Below are 22566 nucleotides of genomic sequence, written 5' to 3'. Positions count from 1 at the left end.
GACCCGAAACGACCCACGGTCAACCCAGGTCTGTACTACTGTAGCGGCTGCCTCCTCCCCGGAGACCGGGGAGACACTTAAACATCTGTAAATCATTGCTTAAATGTTAGTCAGTTAGTTTGGAGGGCTTTTATGTGAAGGGGGGGTGAAGGGGTAAACTTTAATTCTTAGTCCCCTACCTGGTCGGAGAGGCGGGGAGCGGTCAATGCCTTACCGGGTCGCTGTGCAGTAAGCTCCGCAGCGCTGTGGCCGGTGGGGCTACGGGCGGCGCCGGTTGTAGCTCCGACCCCGGCAACTCTACCCCTGGCTGCGAGGCGCTCCAAATCCAGCGCCGCCCGCGGCCGGACGCCCGCCCGCCCGCAGCCCCAGCTCCGCGAATGTTGGGAGTCGGCGGCGTCGCAGCGCTGGGATACCAGCGGGGAGCGGGCAATCCCTTACCGGGTCGCCGTGCGCTAAGCTCTGGAGCGCTGTGGCCGCCGACTCCCAACATTCGCGGAGCCGGGGCTGCGGGCGTCCGGCCGCGGGCGGCGCTGGATTTGGAGCCGCGCAGCCAGGGGTAGAGTTGCCGGGGTCGGAGCTCCAACCGGCGCCGTCCGCGAGGTTGGGAGTCGGCGACCAGGTAGGGGACTAAGAATCAAAGTTTCCCCCTTCACCTCCCCCCCCCCCCCCCCCCTCCAAACTAAACTGACTAACATTTATGCAATGATTTACAATGATTCACCGGTCTCCGGGGAGGAGGCAGCCGCTCCAGACTTTTCAAGCCGCCCGCGCTACCAACCTAATCTACGCTAAAAATCTTCCATTCGGATATCCGAAAATGTCCGAAATCCGACAAGTGTCTGGTCCCAAGGCTTTCGGATAAAAGGTTGTGCACCTGTATATACAATTGTTCTGTACTATTTGCTTAGAGCAATATATCTTAATGTTGCGGTGCTGCCTTTCAATATAGTAATGTACTGTAATCAATTATAGCTTTTATGTGCCAGAAAGAACTCGAAGCTGAGGGTGGTGTTCTACTGTGGAATGCAGTCAGGAAAAACATGTTTCAATTGTTCAATCTAAAGCATTAGGAATAAAGCCTGAAGGAACATGACTTTATATGTTACTGTGTCTTGCCTGAAGAGTTCCATGTGGTTTATGATACTAACAGCTGCAATAAAGAGATCACATTTTAATTTGTCTGTTGATTTTATTTAAGGCTTAGGACAATTTCAGAAGTGAGCAAAGGAAGACCAATAAGAAAAGGAAAGTAGAACACAAAAGTAGACCATAGAACATAAATTAAAACAGGTTGTAGGATTTTCTATATAGATGTTGAGAAGGAAAAATAAGAGCAAAAGTTAAGATGGGCCAGATTGAGATTGGGGAAATAAGGAAGTGGAAAAAATATTGAACATTTTGCATTTGTCTTCATGGTAAAATATATAAAACAAACCTGAAACTAGCTGAGGATTACAGAACTAGAGTAAATAATGAGGTTAGAGAAACTAATATTTGTAAAAAAAGAACGTTGTTGGGGAAAGGGACAGAAAGGCCATAAATCTCAGGGACATGATAACCAGCATGTTGGGCTTTTGAAGGAGACTGGTTGTCACCTTCCAAAATGTCATGGTTCTAGAGCAACTCACAAAGCCGGATAATGCACGCTTTAGTTTAGTTGGATACAGCAAGGAAACAGGCCCTTTGGCCTACCGAGTCCGCTCCAACCAGCAATCCCCGCACATTAGCACTATCCTACACACACTAGGGACAATTTGTACGTTTTTGGAGTGTGGGAGGAAATTGAAGATCTTGGAGAAAACCCACGCAGTAACGGGGAGAACGTACAAACTCCGTACAGACAGCACCCTGGTAGTCTGGATCAAACCCGCGTCTCCAGCGCTCCAACTCTACCGCTGCGCCACCATGCCTCCCCTGTTTTCTTTGGGACTATTCTCCAGGGTATCGTGCACCCTCCCCTGCTACTTACTGCCTGTTGCTAGTGATGTTGCTGCATTTGTGTACGCATCTAATTTGCTGTCTTTGTTTATTATACAAACTGTAAGTCCGATTACTGAATAAAGCCAAAAGAAGACCAATAAGAAAAGGAAAGTAGAAAACAAAATTAGACCATAGAACGTAAATGAATATACGTTCTAGGATTTTCTATATAGATGTTAAAAGGGGAAAAACTAGCAACATTTGATATTGGTTAGTCTGAGACTGGGAAATAGGGAAGTGGCAGAAATATTTGATATTTTGTGCTGGGCCTCATGGGGAAAATTACAAAACTAACATCTTGGAAATAGCTGAGGACGACAGAACTAAAGTAAATAGTGAATATTTGACCTGATTGTTTCTGTTTTGAACTGTTTGTTTCTCCTCAGTGGTTACCTGACCTGCTGAATAATTCTCACATTTTCTGTCTTTGACAAGAAGAATCTTAGAAATAACATTTATCTTAACCAAACAGATGAGCATTGCAGTGTAAGATTTTCTGATGGACACCAAGGGTTATATGGACACCAAGGGTTATGGGGAGAAGGCAGGAGGATGGGGTTGAGACAGAAAGATAGGCCAGCCATAATTCAATGGTGGAGCAGACTTGATGGGCTGAATGGCCTGATTCTACTTCTATGACATGAACTTATGGCACGCAAATCCAACAAGTATTCTTGTGGTGTTACTGTTAGATGGGACACACAAAGCCGGAGTAACTCGGTGGGTCAGGCAGCGTCTCTGGAGAAACGGAATAGGTGACATTTCGGGTCGAAACCCTTCTTCTTACTGTTATCCTGTCAATTCAGCTATTCATGACAATGTGGAAATTCATCAACATGTTAGAATTTTTAAAACAAGATACAGGAAAATATAAAACAAAGAGTAGCTTGTTCTTGTATGTGGAATGTGTGCATTCTTTCCTAAGATGATATTCTATTTATCTTGGATGCAGATTGGCAGAGTGGATGCAGATTGGTTAAATGACCTCCATGCTTGACCCAGTGTGCTGTTAGTGTTCAGCTGGCTAATCTGTCAAGTTTGCCAGGACTATTGAAAACTTACAAACTGATTTGTGTTCAAGGCCTGTGTACGCATTGGCCCTCGTGCTGTCTGCAGGAGGAATCCCAGCCTCCAATCTCGTTCATTGTTCTTTATCTCTCTACAGCATCATCATCATCTCTATCTCCCGTTTCCCTTTCCCCTGACTAGTCTGAAGAAGGGAACCTGAAACATCACCCATTCCTTCTCTCCAGAGATGCCACCTGTCCTGCTGAGTTACTCCAGCTTTTTGTGTCTATCTTCAGTTTAAACCAGCACCTGCAGTTCCTTCCTACACAGGGGGGCTTCTCCTTTGGGTTCTGTTAGTGAGTCAAGTATTGTGCTTGATGTGTCATGGACCAGGCCACCCGTACTAAAGGTCACCAAGTCTGCTACAAAAGGTCGACAGTCAGATCTTTCCCGCCGGGGCCAGGTTCAAATTCAAATTAATTTATTGCCATACACACCAGGGTGCAAGTGAGTTTATTGTTTGCAATAACCTCATAGATATGATAATGATAGATGCAGCAATAAAAATAATGGTGATTGCAAACAGCGGAATTGTACAAAGAGTATTGCACAATCTAAAGTACAAAATAAATTACTTGAAGTGCACTAACAGATTAGCTGAATGAAGTAGAGTTAAGATTAAGAGTATGTGGCAGGACCTCTGGAAATGGGGTGTGAAGAAATTGGTTGGTTCAGGAGTCCGACAGCAGTGGAAGGGAAGCTCTTCTTGGGTCTGGAGGTACAGGGCTTTCAAACTTCTCTATTTTTTCCAGCTTTTTGTGTCTATCTTTGGTTTAAACCAGCATCTGCTGTTCCTTCTTACAAGCACTATGAATGTGGGCTGGATAGAAAGAAACGGTGAGCCTGCGATGGACTGGGCTGTGTTCGGGCCGAAACCCTTCTTCAGACTGGGCTGTGTTCATCTCTCTTTATACTTTGTGAAAGAACAGGTGTGTTGATGTTTGTGTACGTTTGATTTTCAGGATGACACCTCCTCTGAATACCAAGCACTATTGGAGCAGAAAAATTCGCTTGAAAAGAAAGCGCTGGCAGCGGAGAAGAAAGCAGAAGAACTGCAAAGAAAACTGGATGAATTGACCTTGGTATTACGAATAAAACACTCATGACCTGTGGATTTATGTTACATTGGTTGTAATGTCAAAGACGTTAACTGACAGCCAACTCTTGTGTTTTAGAGACAACAGAATGAGAGAGAGCAAAAAGATAGGACCAGAGGCAATCTCAAAAGCCTACAGTATGAAATGGAAGAAAATATAGAAGAAAATAATCGTTTACGGGAGCAGCTAGCAAAAAGTGACAAAGAGCTACGAAATCAACTGGAAGAGTGAGTAGGGTTGGATATCTGAGGGAATGTATAACTAGATTAAATGCATCTTTACTTAGTGATTTAAAAAAAACTATCAAGTAAAATAAATAATAATGTTACATAATATTTGTACTCGAATGAGATTACAAAATATTAATTGTCAATTTACTAAGTTTATTAATTTACCACTTGGCATTGACTCAAAATTTTAATCCTGGGCCTTGCAGTTGGAAGAATGACAGCATTTGCAGCTTTCACCAATGCTTCACTGGTGTATTCACTGTTAACCACAGAGATCCAGAGTTACTCAATCCAAACTTCTGGAGAACTCAGCGGGACAGACAGTATCTCTGGAGAGAAGGAATGGGTGATATTTCGGGTCGAGACCCTTCTTCAGACTGAAAGTCACAGGAAAGGGAACCGAGAGATATAGACGATAATGGAGAGAAATATAGAACAAATAAATGAAAGATATGCAAAAAAAATAACAATAACAGTATCTCTAGAGAGAGAGGGAATGCAGGGGTTACTTGAAGTTACTTGAACTGTTACCTGTTTTTTGTTGCATATCTTTCATTCATTTGTTCTATATCTCTCATTTCACTTTCCCGTGACTTTCCGTCTGAAGAAGGGTCTCAAGCCGAACCATCACCCATTCCTTCTCTCCAGAGATAGTGTCTGTCCCATTAAGTTACTCCAACATTTTGTGTCAGTCTTTGATTTAAACAAGCATCTGCAGTTCCTTCCTATCGAGATCCAGAGGTAACAGTCAATGATTCTTGTCTGCCACGGATACACTCTTTTGCAATCTTCATTTCAAAAATCAGTAATTAGATGGAAACTTTGGACAAATGCCATCTTCATAAAAAATCCATCAAGCATACAAACCCATAATTTGTTCTTAGCAACATTTCTTGGCCTCCATCTCTGGAGAACATGCATTATTTCTGGAGTCTGACTGCAGAGAGGACAAAATATAATCCAATCTGTTAGTCCTATTGGGGGTCAATGTTTCAGTTGCGGCTTTGTTTCATTGATACCTTCCTATATGATAACCATTCCACTGAAGAATATTATTTCACCATGTTTGGCTATAATTTGTTTACACATTTGCAATTCTACAACATCAAGCTAAATTCTGGCAGTACTTTCCAAAACGTCAGCGTTTTGTTACTGGCTTGATACACCAAAAATTGGTCTCTGGCCTGTCGTTTAAAAAAATCTTTGTCATTTCTATTTCTCCTTTTTCTCAGAGCTAAGTGAGATAGGATCCAAACCAAATCCATGGTAAAAGTTAGTTTCTTAGATTCAATTTGTTCATGGGCACTAGAAGCTTCTGTATGTTTTGTGTATTTTTGTGCGATGACTGTTGCAGGGCTGGTAAACTGGTGTCACCTGGGTGGATGTTACACGTACTGATTTCACCCCCCCCTCACATTTCGCAAAGCTTAGAGTGGTAAAGTTCTCCAGCACAGAAGCAGGCCCCTCAGTCCAATTCATCCATGCTGACCAATGCGTTTTCCTGAGCTGGTTCCTTTTGTGGCATTTGGCCCATTTGCTTCTCAACCTTTCCTATCCATTGAACCTGTTTAAATGTATTTTAAATGTTGTCATTTCACTTACCCCCTAATATTTCCTCTGGCAGCTCATTCCATATTCTCACCACCATCTATGTTGAAAAGCATGCTCCTCAGGTCCCCTTTAAATCTACCCCTCTCACCTTAAACCTATGCCCTCTAGTTTTAGACTCCCTTACCCTGAAATAAAAACAGAAAATCAGTTCATATCTTTATTTAATTTTTACCCAGAATGTTTAACTGTTTCTCTTTCCACAGACGTAGAAACAAAGAACTGTAGATGCTGGTTAATTAACAAAAGGACACAAAGATCCTCAGTAGATCAGGCAGCATTTCTGAACGGGCGATATTTTAGGTTTCGTCCCGAAACATTGCCTATCTATATTCTCCAAAGAAGCTGCCCGACCTGCTTAATTACTCCATGACTTTGTGTCTCTTTCCACAGGTGTTACCTAAATCTACCCAATTATTTGAGCATTCTCTGTTTTCATTGTTAAACCCTGCCTCATAGATTAGGTTTCTCGCTATCTAGACTAATATTTTATGCCGTAGTTCCGTAACAGTTCCCCTGAAGTACTTTGGGAGATTTTGCTGGGTTAGAGGTGCATTGTAAATGGAGATTTCTGCTGTCGATAATGTAAAGTGTGCTGTGGTTGGAAAGGAACTAATGTACTGACGTGTTTCTGTCAGATTGGTGCAGGTGAAGATGGAGAGGGAGCAGTACCAGAGTGAAATTCGGGACTTGCAAGATCAGCTCTCGGAAATGCACGATGAGCTGGATCGTGCAAAGTTCACTGCCGACAATGAGGAGAAAGAGACGCTGATAATGGTAAGTAGATAACAGTTGTCTGCACGGCTTTTCCCTCCCTCCCTGCACTCTGCTCTTTGCCAAACCTCCTGTGCATCTCACTGAAATCCCTAGATTGTAAAATATCGTTTTTTTTGTTTGTGTGATCAGGTCTCCTTCCCATTGGACAATAGTTTTGTTGTTGCCTCGTCTACCAAAAGGCTACATGGTGTTTGCTGATTGATGTTGGTGGTAGATTCGTCTGATGTGGATTTCTGTGTGTGAGTGAGCTGTGATTTCTGTCCACCCTCCACACTGCAAATTCCTTCACATTCCTCGCCATTGTAAAATCCTTGGAAAGGGTTTTTTTTCCCCCCAATGTTAAACCGTTTCATACCTGAATGAACAATTGGACCACTCTGCAAGAGATATCTGTACATAACCCAGATCATCACACAAACCACAATTTCTCGCATCCCAGCCATTCTATCTTCTTCTCTCTCCGGTTAGGCAGAAGATACAAAAGCAAGAAAACATGCAGCACCACATTCAAGTACAATTTCTTCCTCACTGCTCTTAGACTATTCATGGACCACTCATATGTTAAGGATATATTCCTGATCTTCCAGTCTACCTTGATGCGGTCATTGCATTTTTTTAAACTGCACCGTTTCTGTAGCTGTGACAATGTATTTGATATCTATTTACCATCTGGTGTACACATGTATGGCTAGCAGGAAAAACAAAGTTTTTCACTGTATATCAGTACAAAGGACAAAAACGAACCAATACCAAAACCAAACTTTGAATTATGACTTGGCTATTCAATAACTACCTTGATAGCACAGGGTGGAGCTGGAGATGCACTGAATATTAGCGCTTGGTTGCAGATGGCACAATAACACCAGGAGTCTCCTTCATCCACAGCGAGAGAGTTACATGTAAATAGCAGTTATTTCTTGAGTTGGACATTCATTATAAGAAGCTGTCACAGGACTATCTTTATAGATAGGTAGGAAAGAACTGCAGATGCTGGTTTAAATTGAAGAGAGACACAAAATGCTGGAGTAACTCAGTGGGACATGCAGCATCTCTGGAGAGAAGGAATGATTGCCGTTTTTGGGTCAAGACCTTTCTTCCTAATAAAATGCGTAGGAAAGAACTGCAGATGGTGGTTTAAATCGAAGATAGACACAACATGCTGGTGTAACTATCTTTATAGAATCATGTAGCAGGTTAATGGGCCCTGCAGCCCAACTCATCCTTGCCAACCAAGATGCCCCATCTTAGTTACTACTTTTACACAAGTTTGGCCAATATCCCACTAGATGTTTTCTATCCATGTACCTGACCAAATGTCTTTTAAATGTTGTATTGTACCTGCCTCAACTACTTATTCTGGCAGATTGTTCCATATACCACTGTCCTTTGTGAAAAGGTTTCCCCTCGGGTTCCTATTAAATCTTTCTCATCTCATCTTAAACCAATGCCCTCTTATTCTAAATTCCCCCACCATGGAAAAAAGACTGTGCACTCATATTACTTATTCTCCTCATGATTTTATACACCTCTATAAGATTACCCTTCAGCCTCCTGTGTCCCCAAGGAATAAAGTCTGAAATGCAGAAATAAATATGTCTTGCTGAAGTCCATATGGACTATGTATGCAGCCCTGCCCTCGTTAAACTTCATGGTTACTTCAAAAAAGCTCACTCAAATTTGTGAGACATGATCTCCCACGCACAAAATCATCCTGTGTTTGTTTAAAGCCATGATGTTATTGGTTTAAAAGATCTACAAATAAATTAATCTTCAAACAGTACTTTGCATTGAAGTTGTTGGAGATGTATCTACATTTGTAATCTGGGATTAGGAAATTCCTGCATTGGGCTGGAATCAAAGACTGGTCATTCTTGCTTTGTTCTATAACATTGCATCATTTTCCATGCCATTGTTCGTGAGTGTCAGGCCAGATGAGCCCAACATAAACAAATGTTTTCAGCTTCCTTAACAATGTCAGCAACACAGATATACAATGAATGTCAACGTTTCCATGTTTTAATGTTCTGCAGCTGTACGGTTCTTCTTCTTTCTTGTTCCCGAAATTCTTCAGTTTGAAAGATCGTAAACATCTATTGTAATACATTTTCAAAAAAAGTTAAGAGAAAGGCTGGAGGGCCTGGCCTGTTCCTGTGCTGTACTGTTCTATGTTCTGCAAATATCTACCGAATTATAGTTTGATGCTAAGTTATTCAGCCTCTTGCAAAATTAATCAATTAGCAAATTACCAAACTTTGAGTGTGACTGAGAGTTCAAAGAGCTGGAGTTATGAGGATAATGAGTGCAGGATAAGATCAGAACTGTTGGAAATTTAGCAAAAGCAGGTTGTACATCATTGATTTAGCATAATGTTTCTGCCTTGTGCAATTATTTGTTAAAATTGAGGTTGTATGCAGAGTGGGAAAGTGCTCGGTTCATTTCCTAGCCCTCTGCTATTTGTTGCTCTCAGCCGGTTGATGGAATTGCTGCTTGAGTTCTTGGCTTCCTTGTCAGTACCACTCTCACAGATGCTGGAGATTACAGCAGCAGGTTAAACAAAAGCAAAACAAAAGTGTGCTTGTCTTGTTTGTGTGCCTACTCCTGTACAAGCGAACTCATTCGAGCCTGCTTGACACAATCGATGCAAGACAAATGTATTGAGCAACCGGTCACCTGCTCCAGTTGGTACAACGCAACATATCCTTTATAATTAAAGCCACATATAAAATCTCTCTATTTAATATTTAAATACAATTGGGAGAAAGGGGCAGCACAGTGGTATAGCAGTAGAGCTGCTGCCTTAGTGCCAGAGACCCAGGTTCAATCCTGTCTGTACTGAGTTTGTACATTTTCCCTATGACCGTATGGGTTTGATCTGGGTGTTCTACTTTCCTCCCACATTCCACAGACATGCAGGTTTATAGGTTAATTGGCTTCTGTAAGTTGTCCCTCGTGTGTCAAATAGAATTGGTGTATGTATGGGTGATTGTTGGTTGGTGTGGACTTGGTGTGTTGAAGGGCCTGTTTCCACGCCATATCTCTAAATTAAGCTAACAAAACAAATCCCTTCCATTAGAACTGCTCAGTCTGTGTTCATTGATGAAAAGTGACTGGGGTTGCAGGTCCATCATCTCAAATCCTCTCCTGTGTCTTTTCTTCTGATGCTGGACTTGTTCTGTCGTGACATTGTGTGCTAGTGTGTGGTAATCGTTGAGTCACTCTGTCTTTTGATGTGGGCTTTGCAGTGATGCTGGCTCCTACTGATGGTTCCTTGGTTATTGTGTGTATTTCTCTGTTGACCATCTTGATAATCTTTGTGTGGTGTATCTGTTGGACTGTACATCCTGTTGTATGTGTAACATCTTTCCCGTCACCACCCTTGATGAGCATCTTCCACGAGGCTTCAGTGTAATGTATCAGCAGTACTTTCCTCATTGTTTTTAGCTCCACCACCTTGGGACTGAAGGCTTGCACCAGTTGGATATCACTTGCTACAGGGGCAGCACGTATCTGTGGTTTTCCTTGTGCCAGCATCTGACATAAATATATCAGGATAAGGATACTTGTCATGGCAAATTAACCATGATTATTAAATTATATTTTCCATTTAAATCTTTTTATTTGAATTTCACAGCAATTTGCATACATACAATGATAACAGACAGTGACAGTCAAGGCATAATTGTGCAACAGTATGTAAGCGATCCTCAAAGCCCTTACCCTTACCCACCTTCAACCCACCCGAATCAGGTCGGAACCAAACGGGGCCAAACAACACTCACATACATACACATCCACACAAATATGGTAAGATAAACAAAACAAATTATATTCAAAGGGCAGTCTGGATCTGACCCAGTCTCTGTGCCTACACAACACATCTAATCTGCTCCATGGGCTTAAGATGAATGTGTATTGATTGTAGAAACTATTTTCTAAAGCACATCCTGCATACTTTTCCCATTTTCCTTAGTCCTTTCTTTCTCAGCCACTCGGATACTCGACTCCTGACTCCATGTATTAGTATTACTGTCTAGGATTCCGGGGAAAATGAGGATGTTAAAATAGCAAGGTGCACCATTAAAGAAAACGTCTCAGAGAGAAGTTATTTTCGACATGCCTGCTCTCAGACAGACAAATTGGATATAGCCTGCTCAATGATGAACAACATAACAATACATATAGACACAAAATGCTGGAGTAACGCAGCGGGACAGCCTGCATCTCCGGAGAGAAGGAATGGGCGACGTTTCGGGTCGAGGTCTGAAGAAGGGAAAATTCACCCATTCCTTCTCTCCAGAGATGCTGCCTGGCCCACTGAGTTACTCCAGCATTTTGTGCCACTGAATAACACAGTCAACAGGATATTTCATCAGTTCAATGAGTGAAAGTGGGCTTACTGGATGGTGTATAATGGGATTGGATTTGCCCTGCTTTATGCGGTGAGCGGAATATGCCTGGGCAATTTTCCACATTATTGGGTTGATGCCAGTGATGTATCTGTCTTGCAAGGGCTTGGCTGGAGGTGCAGCTAGATCTGGAGTGCAGGCCTTCAGTATTAGAGTTGGGATGCTGTCTATTTGTAATGCATACATCTCTTACCTCAACCCACAAATCTTTGTGCTGGTGGTGTTTATGTCAGCAATGTTCTTGGCAGAGTTCTTGAATATTGTGTTTGGTTCCAGGAAATAATTGAAGCAAAACAGCAGTTGGAAGAGGTGCTGATAGCTAAAGAAGATCAGCAGGAGATGCTGAGGCGACGAGAACGAGAACTGACAGCACTTCGGGGGGTTCTGAAGGAGGAGGTATCTAACCGTGACCAGGAGACTGAAGAGCTCAAAGAACAGCATGAAAAGGAGAAGCAGAAACTGAAGAAAAATATTGAAGATCTTTTGCAGGTAATTGAACCATTTTCTTGCATAATTATCTTTTGAAAGCATTATGGACAGAGTGGTGGAGCTGCTGGGAAAATCTGCCAGATAGGTGCTGCACGGATAGACATTGTCTGTCCTGTTTCATCCCTCTCAGATTCAGAATCCTGGACAGGGCTGTCTGAAATATTTCACAAGTAGCTCACTGCGGATATGAACAAATTAAGTTTAAATCTAATAAATTTGGTTTTGTTCTTTGAGTTGAATACTTCAGTGAGAAATGATTGCCAGAAAGGCAGCCCATGTGGTGGAGCCGTTGCCTCATGGCACCAGAGACCTGGATTTGATCCTGACCTTGAGTGCGGTCTGTGTGGAGTTTGCTCGTTCTCCCTGTGACTGTGTGGGTTTCCTCTGGGTGCTCAGGCTTCCTCCCACATCCCAAAGAAGTGCATGTTTGTTGGTTAATTGCCCTCTGTAAATTGGACTGAGTGTGGAGGGGAGTGGATTAGAAAGTGGGATATCTTGGAGCTAGTGTAAATGGTGATTGATGGTCAGTGTGGACTCGATGGGCTGAAGAGCCTGTGTCCATGGTGTAGCTTTCCATCAACTAAAAAATACCAGGAACAGCTTGCAATCTTGTGGAATGATGCAGATTGTTTGCAAACAAATGCATCATTACACTATAGGCACAGTCTATTGATATAGACTTGGATGCTAAGTTCTTTAATTTTGCCTTATCATGTCATGATAAACTATTTGGCACCAAATGTGGCGGTGAATGCAGTAAAATCCTCCTCACTTCCTCATGTAACTGGCCAATATGTTAATGAGTGGCAGTCTGAAGTATTTCACTTGCTACCAAAGAACTGTAATTGTAAGTGACAAGATGAAAGATAAGTTTGTTATATGCTGCAATTGGCCTGAAAAAATGACCTATAAGTAGGTCAGTGGCTGGCAGCAGGATGGGTCTATAAATAGTACCTCTGCTCTCTCTCTATGGCCTTTCAATCTTCCTGCATTTGCACCAAATTAAGTTTTGTTAATTGGTGTAAATTATTTTTACCAGCAGACATTTTCTTTAATGTACAATAGAGCAAGTTTCAAAATTAAATCTAATTACAAGGTCACTCGTGTGTGAGTCATTTGGAAATAATTAATCTCTGGATTTTGAGATTCACACCCTTGCCGCTGAATGTCAAATAAATGTTATGCCAGAGAGTCATAACTTATCAATGATATTCTTCTTTTTAAACCCTTGCTTCATACTGTGGGTGATTTTGGGGCTTCGATGGCCAGTGGGTTAAAAGCAGTGGTCTTTGCACTTTTGGCTTCCAATTACTGTAAAGCCTGCAGGTCAAGACGAGCTGAAACCTCCCAGCCCCACAGACCCCACTGTGGCTGCAGGAATATGGTGGCACAGTGGCTGCCTCACAGTGCCAGAGACGTGGGTTCAATCCTGACCACTGGTGTTGTCTGTACGGAGCTTGTACATTTTTCCTGTGTAGGTTTTCTCTGGGTGCTCCAGTTTCATCCCACACTCCAATGACGTACAGGTCAGTAGGCTAAATGGCTTCTGTAAATTGTCCCTAGTGTGCAGGATAGGGATAGGAATACTTTATTGTCACATGTGACTAGGCACGGTGAGATTCGTTGCTTGCACACACAATGTGTACAAATAGCAGCCACCTACGGCACTGACATAGTTACAAAGCACGCCGGCCCCCTCCCCGCCCCAACAGTTCCCCATGGCGGGTCCCCATTGTCCTTTGTCCTCCCCCTGCCTCCCTCACGGTGGTCCCCCCACGCAGGGTCCTCCAATCTTTCCCCCCTGTAACCCCACTTTTTAAGAAGGGAGGGGGAGAGAAAACGGGGAATTACAGACCAGTTAGTCTAACATCGGTAGTGGGGAAACTGCTAGAGTCAGTTATTAAAGATGGGATAGCAGCACATTTGGAAAGGGGTAAAATCAGTGGAAAAAGTCAGCATGGATTTACGAAAGGTAAATCATGTCTGACGAATTTTATAGAATTTTTCGAGGATGTAACTAGTAGCGTGGATAGGGGAGAACCAGTGGATGTGGTGTATCTGGACTTCCAGAAGGCTTTCGACAAGGTCCCACATAAGAAATTAGTATACAAACTTAAAGCACAAGGCATTGGAGGTTCAGTATTGATGTGGATAGAGAACTGGCTGGCAAACAGGAAGCAAAGAGTAGGAGTAAACGGGTCCTTTTCACAATGGCAGGCAGTGACTAGTGGGGTACCCCAAGGCTCAGTACTGGGACCCCAACTATTTACAATATATATTAATGATCTGGATGAGGGAATTGAAGGCAATATCTCCAAGTTTGCGGATGACACTAAGCTGGGGGCAGTGTTAGCTGTGAGGAGGATGCTAGGAGACTGCAGGGTGACTTGGATAGGCTGGGTGAGTGGGCAAATGTTTGGCAGATGCAGTATAATGTGGATAAATGTGAGGTTATCCATTTTGGTGGCAAAAACAGGAAAGCAGACTATTATCTAAATGGTGGCCGATTGGGAAAGGGGGAGATGCAGCGAGACCTGGGTGTCATGGTACACCAGTCATTGAAGGTAGGCATGCAGGTGCAGCAGGCAGTAAAGAAAGCGAATGGTATGTTAGCTTTCATTGCAAAAGGATTTGAGTATAGGAGCAGAGAGGTTCTACTGCAGTTGTACAGGGTCTTGGTGAGACCACACCTGGAGTATTGCGTACAGTTTTGGTCTCCAAATCTGAGGAAGGACATTATTGCCATAGAGGGAGTGCAGAGACGGTTCACCAGACTGATTCCAATGTCAGGACTGTCTTATCAGTAGACTAAATAGACTTTTGTAAATTGTCTCTAGTTTGCAGATTGAGAGGGATAGAATACTTACAATTGTCTTAAGGGGTTGGACAGGCTAGATGCAGGTGAGATTGTTCCCGATGTTAGGGAACTCCAGGACAAGGGGTCACAGCTTAAGGATAAAGGGGAAATCCTTTAAAACTGAGATGAGAAGAACTTTTTTCACGCAGAGAGTTGTGAATCTCTGGAACTCTCTGCCACAGAGGGTAGTTGAGGCCAGTTCATTGGCTATATTTAAGTGGGAGTTAGATGTGGCCCTTGTGGCTAAGGGGATCAGGGGGTATGGAGAGAAGGCAGGTACAGGATACTGAGTTGGATGATCAGCCATGATCATATTGAATGGCGGTGCAGGCTCGAAGGGCCGAATGGCCTACTCCTCCCTAATTTCTATGTTTCGGCAGTTTCTATAGTGTTAGTGTATGGGGTGATCGCTGGTCGGCGCGGACTCTCTGGGCCAAAGGGCCAGTATCTCTAAAGTATAATAAATACCCGTGCCCTGATTACTGGTGTTTCTTATTCAGCTGCAAACCGGTTATTGGTGTTTCCACTCTTCCCAGCATTGAATGCAACCCATCTCACAGCAAACAGGCACGATGGGGGGAGGGGTGTGCAGGAACACACTTTATTCACCAACACTCCCAGTAATACACGGCTGACCTCACTAGAACGCAGATCCGCAGATAAGAAGTCAGGGGATGGATGACAAGGGGTTTGTGTGAATCGTGTGTGTGTGTGTGTGTGTGTGTGTGTGTGTATCTGTTGACAGTGAGAGCTAGCTACTCAGAATGCCAGAAAGTGGAAGTTGGAGCTATTCAGATCAAGGGTATGGGAGAATTGATTTACAGAATAGCGGCAGAAATGTGAAGATACACTTGCTGATGGATAATAAGATATGGAGATTGTTGATGCAACACAGACAAGTGCTTTCATGTGTGGGACAGAGCTGGGGAAGCCATTAACGAGATTAGCACCAAGATATCTGATGGGGAATTCAGGGCGTTTGGGAATATAGAAATGGTTACCACATTGGGTTACTGAGGTCAATCACATGGATGCATTTGCAGGGAAACTGTATTAGTTTATCAAGGTGGAAGTGCCGCGGATTGTGTTCAAAACCAGGGACTGGAGTGGTCTTGGGTGAAGCATAAATGGCATCACTGGCTGGCACTGAATTGTTTCTCTGCCCTACTCTCTGAGGTCAATCTCTAACAGAAACTGGAAGCTAATCCTTCCTTCTAATTGCACAGACTGTTTGGGTGACCTCATACTTGTCATGGTCATGGTACAGTATTTGATGGGTGTAAGTGTTATCCTCTGACATAATCCATGTCACCGGGACAATCAGACGGAGGCAGAGCTCCTGCACTGCTGTGTGTTTCTTTCAAAGAAGGAATTTGAGCTGAACCTATTTGAGTTTGGTCTGAGTTTTTAGTTGTTTTAAGTAATCAGGGCACCATACAAGTTTGATTCCACACAATAAACTATTTTCACATTTTCCAGGATAGTGGTTCTCCTTTGAGGAATTGGATCTGTAAATCTGCACCCTTCCTTAGAGGCTAGACTATCATTCAACATTTTATGCATTTTTAACACTGCTCCATGGTCATCTTTCCGTATTCCTGCCATTTCTAAACAATGAGAGTGCTCGTATTACAGTGAAATTACAGTGAACCGCTTTTACCAGGTTTGCTGTGAAGTGATGAATTCCTTTTAAAGTCATTTTAGTAACTATTGGCCGAAACGACCTAGCACATAAATAGTTTAATTAGTTATCATATTTTAGCAATAGAGACAGCATTTATTCAGTGAAGAATATGGTGGATTTGCCACAGCAGTGCTCGATGGCCAGAGGGGAAATGACGACCACATCTTGGGTTTTGTAATATTTATTGTACTGCATGTGTGAAACTCTTGCTTTTGATGTTGGTGGGGTGAATGCTGACCGTAAAAAGTTATGTTGAAGAAGAAAGTGTGCTTGACAATGTGGACTTTTAGATGTTTACTATACAATGTTGCAACCTTGTTTGCTTACCTAAACTGTTGCAGTTTGACCTGTCCAAGAAAATCATTAAACCGTTAGTTACTTGCCATTGAATTGTCTTGTAGCTTCATAGACGTGGCTTCAATCCTGATCTCTGGTGTTGGCTGTGTGGAGTTTGCATATTCTCCAGGAAACTAAGTACTCTGGTTTCATTCCATGTCCCAAAGGATGGCAGGCTAATTGGTAATTGTAAATAACCTCTGGAGTAGGTGGGTGGTGAAGGAATTGGGGGAAGTTGATGAGGATGTGAGAGAGAACAGGCTATGGGATCATGTGGGGGAATGGGATTGATAAGATTGTGCCATGAGCTGGCATAGATTCAATGGGCTGAATGGCATCCCATGTCATGAGAAAATATGAAAAAATGAATTCTGCTGCTGTGATTTATTTCCAGTGGGTGCTGTGCATTCCCAAAGATAGTCTTGAAAACCTACATCATAACTTCTCACCAACAGAATGCTCAGAGCATGTCAGCCAACACCAGGAAAATAAAAGTTTGGTTCCTTATTATTGACAAAGCAACTTTGTGTTGAAATAAAGGTCTCTTATTATTGCAATGATCCTTATAATGTTGATCCTCAAAATAATAATGTTGCCCTTAAAAGAAAAGGATATAATGATCTAATAGAATTTGGTTGGTGGAGGGTTATGAAGAGTCACAATTTCTGCTGGTCAGGTTTTAGTTTAGTGGAATCAGGCCTTTCGGCCCATTGATTTCCCATCCTCACTAGTTCTATACTATCCCATTTTTAAATCTATTCTCTACACATTAGGGGCAATTTGCACATCTTTCGCTAGTGGAGGAAACCCAAGCAGTCGCATGAAGGTGCAAGCTCAGGATCAAACCCAGATCTCTGGCGTTCTGTGGCCACAGCTCTCAGCTGCATCACTGTGCCACCCACATGAAAAGTCTGGAGAAAATAAGAATACAGCATGATTTTCTTTTACTAATCTACATTAGTTGAGGGTGTTAAATAGAGGAGGTTAATTTATCAAATATAGACACAAAAAGCTGGAGTTACTCAGCGGAACAGGCAGCATCTCTGATGAGAAGGAATGGGTGACGCTTCAGACTAGTCGGGGGTAAGGGAAACGAGAGATATAGGCGATGATGTAGAGAGATGAAGAACAATGAACAAAAAAGTAACGATGATGAAGGAAACCGGCCATTGTTAGCTGTTTGTTGGGTGAAAACGAGAAGCTGGTGCGTCTAGGGTGGGGGATGGATAGAGAGAGAGAGAGAGGGGGAATGCTGGAGTTACTTGAAGTTAGTGAAATCAATATTCGTACCACTGGGTCGGTTGTCAGCTGCCCAAGCAAAATATGAGATGCTGTTCCTACAACTTGCGTTTAGTCTCACTCTGCCCATGGAGGAGACCTAGGGCAGAAAGGTCAGTGTGGGAATGGGAAGGAGAATGAAAGTGTTTAGTAACTGGGAGATCAGGTAGAATCAGGTGGACCTTCTTTCCTCCTCCTTCGCCCACATACACACACGCATACGCACACGCACACACATGCACACGCACATACACACACATGTACACACACACGCATACGCACATGCACACACACGGCACATACACACACACATTCAGACGCACACACACGAGCATACGCACGCGCACACACATGCACATGCACATACACATGCACATGCACATACACACACACGCACATACACACATACACATGAAATCAATCTGTTTTTGCTACATCTTGATTTTACCTAAATGGCCTTTCGGGGCACACTTGTGAACCCTGATAATCTAGGATTAATCCAATGTACATAGTTATGTTGTACCTGGGACTCAGCGGTGGACGAAGCTGCTCCTGCAATGGTGGGAGGTTGTGAATTGATGTGACCTGGTCTCCTACTCCCATCGCTATCTCCAGCAGCCCGCAGATTGATCAAGCTGCTGGACGGGCAGCTGTGGGAGAGACACCAGGCTGGTACAACAGCTAATAGTGCAGGTACATGGTTAATGCTGCTGCCTTAATATTGCACTTTGTGAGCCCACTCTTACACAAACAGTCCTCCAATTCATTCAGCCAGCCAGTTGTGAGGATGTGCAGGCAGACAAGGTTAGTTTAAGTAGGCATGGTGCTGGAGTCAGACATTGTGGGTTGTGGGGTCTATACCCGAACTGTACTGCTCTCTGAACTATGATTCCACCAGCCTTAATCTCAAGGTCTGCAGAGGGCACTCCTCACTCCACTAGCCCCGTGTCCTGTTAAACGGAGCGTGTGTTGTGAAATCTCAAGGGCAAGGAAAGTATTTTGTGGATCCAGAGGAACACTGTTCTGAACACTGAAAATAAACCTATTAATCTGTCCTATATGACATTAGCTGTTTGTTACAGGCAATGGCACATGTTGGCAGAGGAATATACTTGTAGTTGCGGTGTCTGAGATTCTCCGCAATGCCCAACGTTCATTTCTGTGTGAATAACATTCAGTTCTGTGTGAACATATTCAACAGTTCAGAAAGGCTGAGGTATAGTTCTAGGAAGCTCAGTGGAATGCTGGAGGATAAGGCTTCAGATGGAGAAGGGACTCCTGGACTGCTGGCACACGTGCATTATCTGTTACAAGAATGCTTCACACATGGTCGAGGACACGGTCACCGGTGCCCTTAGTGAGAATGTTACACTAGAGTCTTTTCCTGAACAACGTGTACTAGATAAGCCTTTGACAGAGATGAAATTCACCTTTTATCTCGAGCACCGGATGGGTGTGCTTGGGTTTATTACTTGTTTAATATTAAGGACTAAATACAAATTTCAACATCAAAAGTTCCTCCTGAATAACGGAGGTCAAGAAAAGCAGACTAATGCATTTACATAAACACAGAACAGTACGGCACAGGAACAGGGCCTTCGACCCATTATGTCTGTGCTGAACATGATGCCAAGTTAAACTAATCACTGCCAGCATGTGATCCATGCCCCTCCATTCCCTACGTATCTATGTGCCTACCTAATCATAAGCCTCCTAAACACCCTTCAGAGTTTGGATCAAGACTATACTGCTGCTCCGCTGAGCAGAGGATGCTTTTCCAAATACAATCAGTGCTAAAAGTGTTGTTCTAGCATAATGTGGTGTGGTGCAGATGATTGTGATGCTGTACTAGAGACAAGGTGCCAAACGCTGCCCACTGTTTATTCTCCCACAGCAAAGAATCTCTCTTCTCTGTACTTACTCAATAACAGCCAGCAGCACCTTCTAGCCTAGAAGAAACGTTCTTGACTCTTGTGAGTGTTTAGAATCCAGGACTTTGAACATGACAATTAATTGGCTTGCTGTTGGTGACGGCAAGCAGGGTATCGAAATTCATTTATTACTATTCTGGTCAGCCAATTACAATGATTTTGATTCACCTCAACTGTTGTGATTATGATTTATGATGAAAAATACATGAATAAATTGGACAAAAAGACATATTTAAGAAAGCCACAAATTTACAGTGATGTTATATGTTATAGACAATAGGTGCAGGAGTAGGCCATTCGGCCCTTCGAGCCAGCACCGCCATTCAATGTGATCATGGCTGATCATCCCCAATCCTGCCTTCTCCCCATAGCCCCTGACTCCGCTTTCTTTAAGAGCCCTATCTAGCTCTCTTGAAAGTATCCAGAGACCAGCCTCCACCGCCCTCTGAGGCAGAGAATTCCACAGATGTTTAGTGTATTGAAAAAAGTCTGAGAGCAATTTACTGTATGTGATATTACCAGTTATGTCAGAATAGCTGAGTTTAACCTGTTCATTTAAATCACAGATTTACAATTACATCCGTTTGAAAGTAAATGATCTTGCTCATTGAGTTGACATCAGTATTTTATTGAATTGTGTGCTTCTTTAGCGTTTTGTGATCTTTAGCGTTTTGCATCAGTTATCACCATGAAGGACGTTGCCCGTGATAACATGGGCTAATTTCATAACTGGCAGGGACTTGTAATATGAGGAGTTGGAAACTGGGCTCCAGTCCAACAGATCAGTGGGGTGTTCTCTAGTCTGCATCCAAGGGGTTTAAAGGAAGTAAGTGGCTGCCGAGGCAATAGACCCATTTGTTGAATTTTTCAAAACACTTGAAATTCCAGGAGGGCACTAGAAGGTTGGAAACCCGCCAATGTGAATTGTGTAAGAAGGAACTGCAGGTGCTGGTTTAAACCGAAAAGAGACACAAAATGCTGGAGTAACTCAGCGGGTTAGACGACATCTCTATAGAAAAGGAACAGGTGACATTTCAGGTCGAGAACCATCTTCAGACTGAGAGTCAGGGGAAAGGGAAACAAAAAATATAGACAGTGATATAGAGAGATATTGAACAAATGAATGAAAAATATGCCAAAAAGTAACGATGGTAAAGGAAACAGGCCATTGTTAGCTGTGGGTGAGGTGAAAGGGAGAAGGGGCTGGGGTTTAAGAATAGATATGTTTTGCAGGGGGTAGGTAGATCATGAAGGCGGACAATAGGGTCTGTTGGTAGAAACCCCGAAGAGTTGCTAATCTGCTGACTTTCAGATGCTTCTTATAGTTTGCAATTTTCATTATTCATTCATGATTCCTTTAGCATGGGAAGCTGCTGCTTCAACTGTGACACACCCATGTTCTTGCATATTTATAGAGGGCAGAATGCCTGGATGGATACATTGATCCCAAGGGAATTTTTGCAATGCACAATGGGAAAGAACCTGCAAAACAGGCTGTTTAAACAAAGATTGCGTTAGTTAATGATTCACTCCATGGCTGTTGATGATAAATGGAAGCCATGACCTTGACTGGACGCAAGAACAAGACTGATGATGATGAAATATTCCCAGCACAAACTTATAATGAAGGTGACAAGTTAAGATAATTTAACCCCAAACTTTCCAAGTCTCTACTCTTACAAAACATAATTTAATGTCCTTTCTATAGTCCATGAATTTACTTATAGATATAGGAGTATAAGATAAACATGTCTCCTCCAAATAGTCTAAATGTTGAGACTTCACAAGGTCTCTTGCCCAGAGTAGGCGAATTGAGAACCAGAGAACATAGGTTTAAGGTGCGAGGGGAAAGATTTAATAAGAACCCGAGGGGTAACGGTTTAACACAAAGGGAGAGTGTGTGGAATGAGGTGCCGGAGGAGGTAGTTTAGGCAGGTGGATGCAACCTTTATGGTACATGAATAGGACAGGTTTAGAGGGATGTGGGCAATGCAGGTTAGTGGAACTAGTGTGAGCATCAATGATAGGATGAGAATTTTTATACTGACGAATTGTAATGTTTATGTTGGCCTAAAATTGGACACCTTAATAGTGTCCTCTGTGATGTTCAAAGGAAAGACTGAACTCTTGAAGTGGAACGAGTGCAGATGGGACATGTTGGTCGTTTTGGGCAAGTTGGGATGAAGGGCCTGTTTCCACGCTCTATTCAGAGATTGCTGCAAACCAATTTCACACGCAGCAGAAGATGCCCACAGCAACTGGCAAATCCATCCCGCTGGTCTCTCTGCTTTCTGTTTCTTCTGCTTCCAGTATTTGTTTCTGAAGGGCTTCAGCCTTGCTAGGTACTGGATTGCCCTTCTTACTACCAACTCCTCTACCGAGAACTGCATGGTCGAAGGGCCCTCTCCATCCCACATTGTCCAGCTTCACTTGCCCAGAACAACCACCTTCACCCACTCCACCCCTGGTGCATTAACTTCTCCCCTGAGTTTGCAAGAGGAATAGACGTTTTATGAGGCTTAAAAAAAATTAAGTCTCAGAGTATTGACTCTCTGCAGACGTGTCCATCCAAGTGCAGTGTAGTTCCCATGGGCTGGAGATTGGAATTCTGGACATTATCAAAAGCACAGTTTGTATGCTGCCTGCAGTCAATCAGCATTGAATGTGAATACAATATTGTAATTCATTTACCCATTGCATAATAAATGGGAGAAATTTGACGCCATACATGGTCATTCCGGATTTTCACTTTCGAAAAAGTCAAATTTGGCAGCGATCAGACATTTAAGATTCTCCCATAAGACGTGCATACTTTGAAACCACTA

General features: G+C 42.9%; 1 protein-coding gene across 3 annotated transcripts in view; it reads left to right on the top strand.

The window, feature by feature from the left end:
• The window catches only part of cgnl1 (cingulin-like 1), a 126630-nt gene that overhangs the window by 45999 nt on the left and 58065 nt on the right, over nt 1–22566 (top strand). For all 3 annotated transcript variants that reach the window (XM_055661227.1, XM_055661228.1, XM_055661225.1), the window contains exons 5-8: nt 4011–4130; nt 4224–4372; nt 6622–6760; nt 11443–11655. In XM_055661227.1, coding sequence (XP_055517202.1) covers nt 4011–4130; nt 4224–4372; nt 6622–6760; nt 11443–11655 — 621 coding nt within the window. The remainder of the gene's footprint in view (nt 1–4010; nt 4131–4223; nt 4373–6621; nt 6761–11442; nt 11656–22566) is intronic.

The sequence above is a fragment of the Leucoraja erinacea genome, chromosome 33, assembly GCF_028641065.1.
Source record: "Leucoraja erinacea ecotype New England chromosome 33, Leri_hhj_1, whole genome shotgun sequence".
NCBI classification, from domain to species: Eukaryota; Metazoa; Chordata; class Chondrichthyes; order Rajiformes; family Rajidae; genus Leucoraja; species Leucoraja erinaceus.
This window is presented reverse-complemented; position numbering and strand designations above follow the sequence as displayed.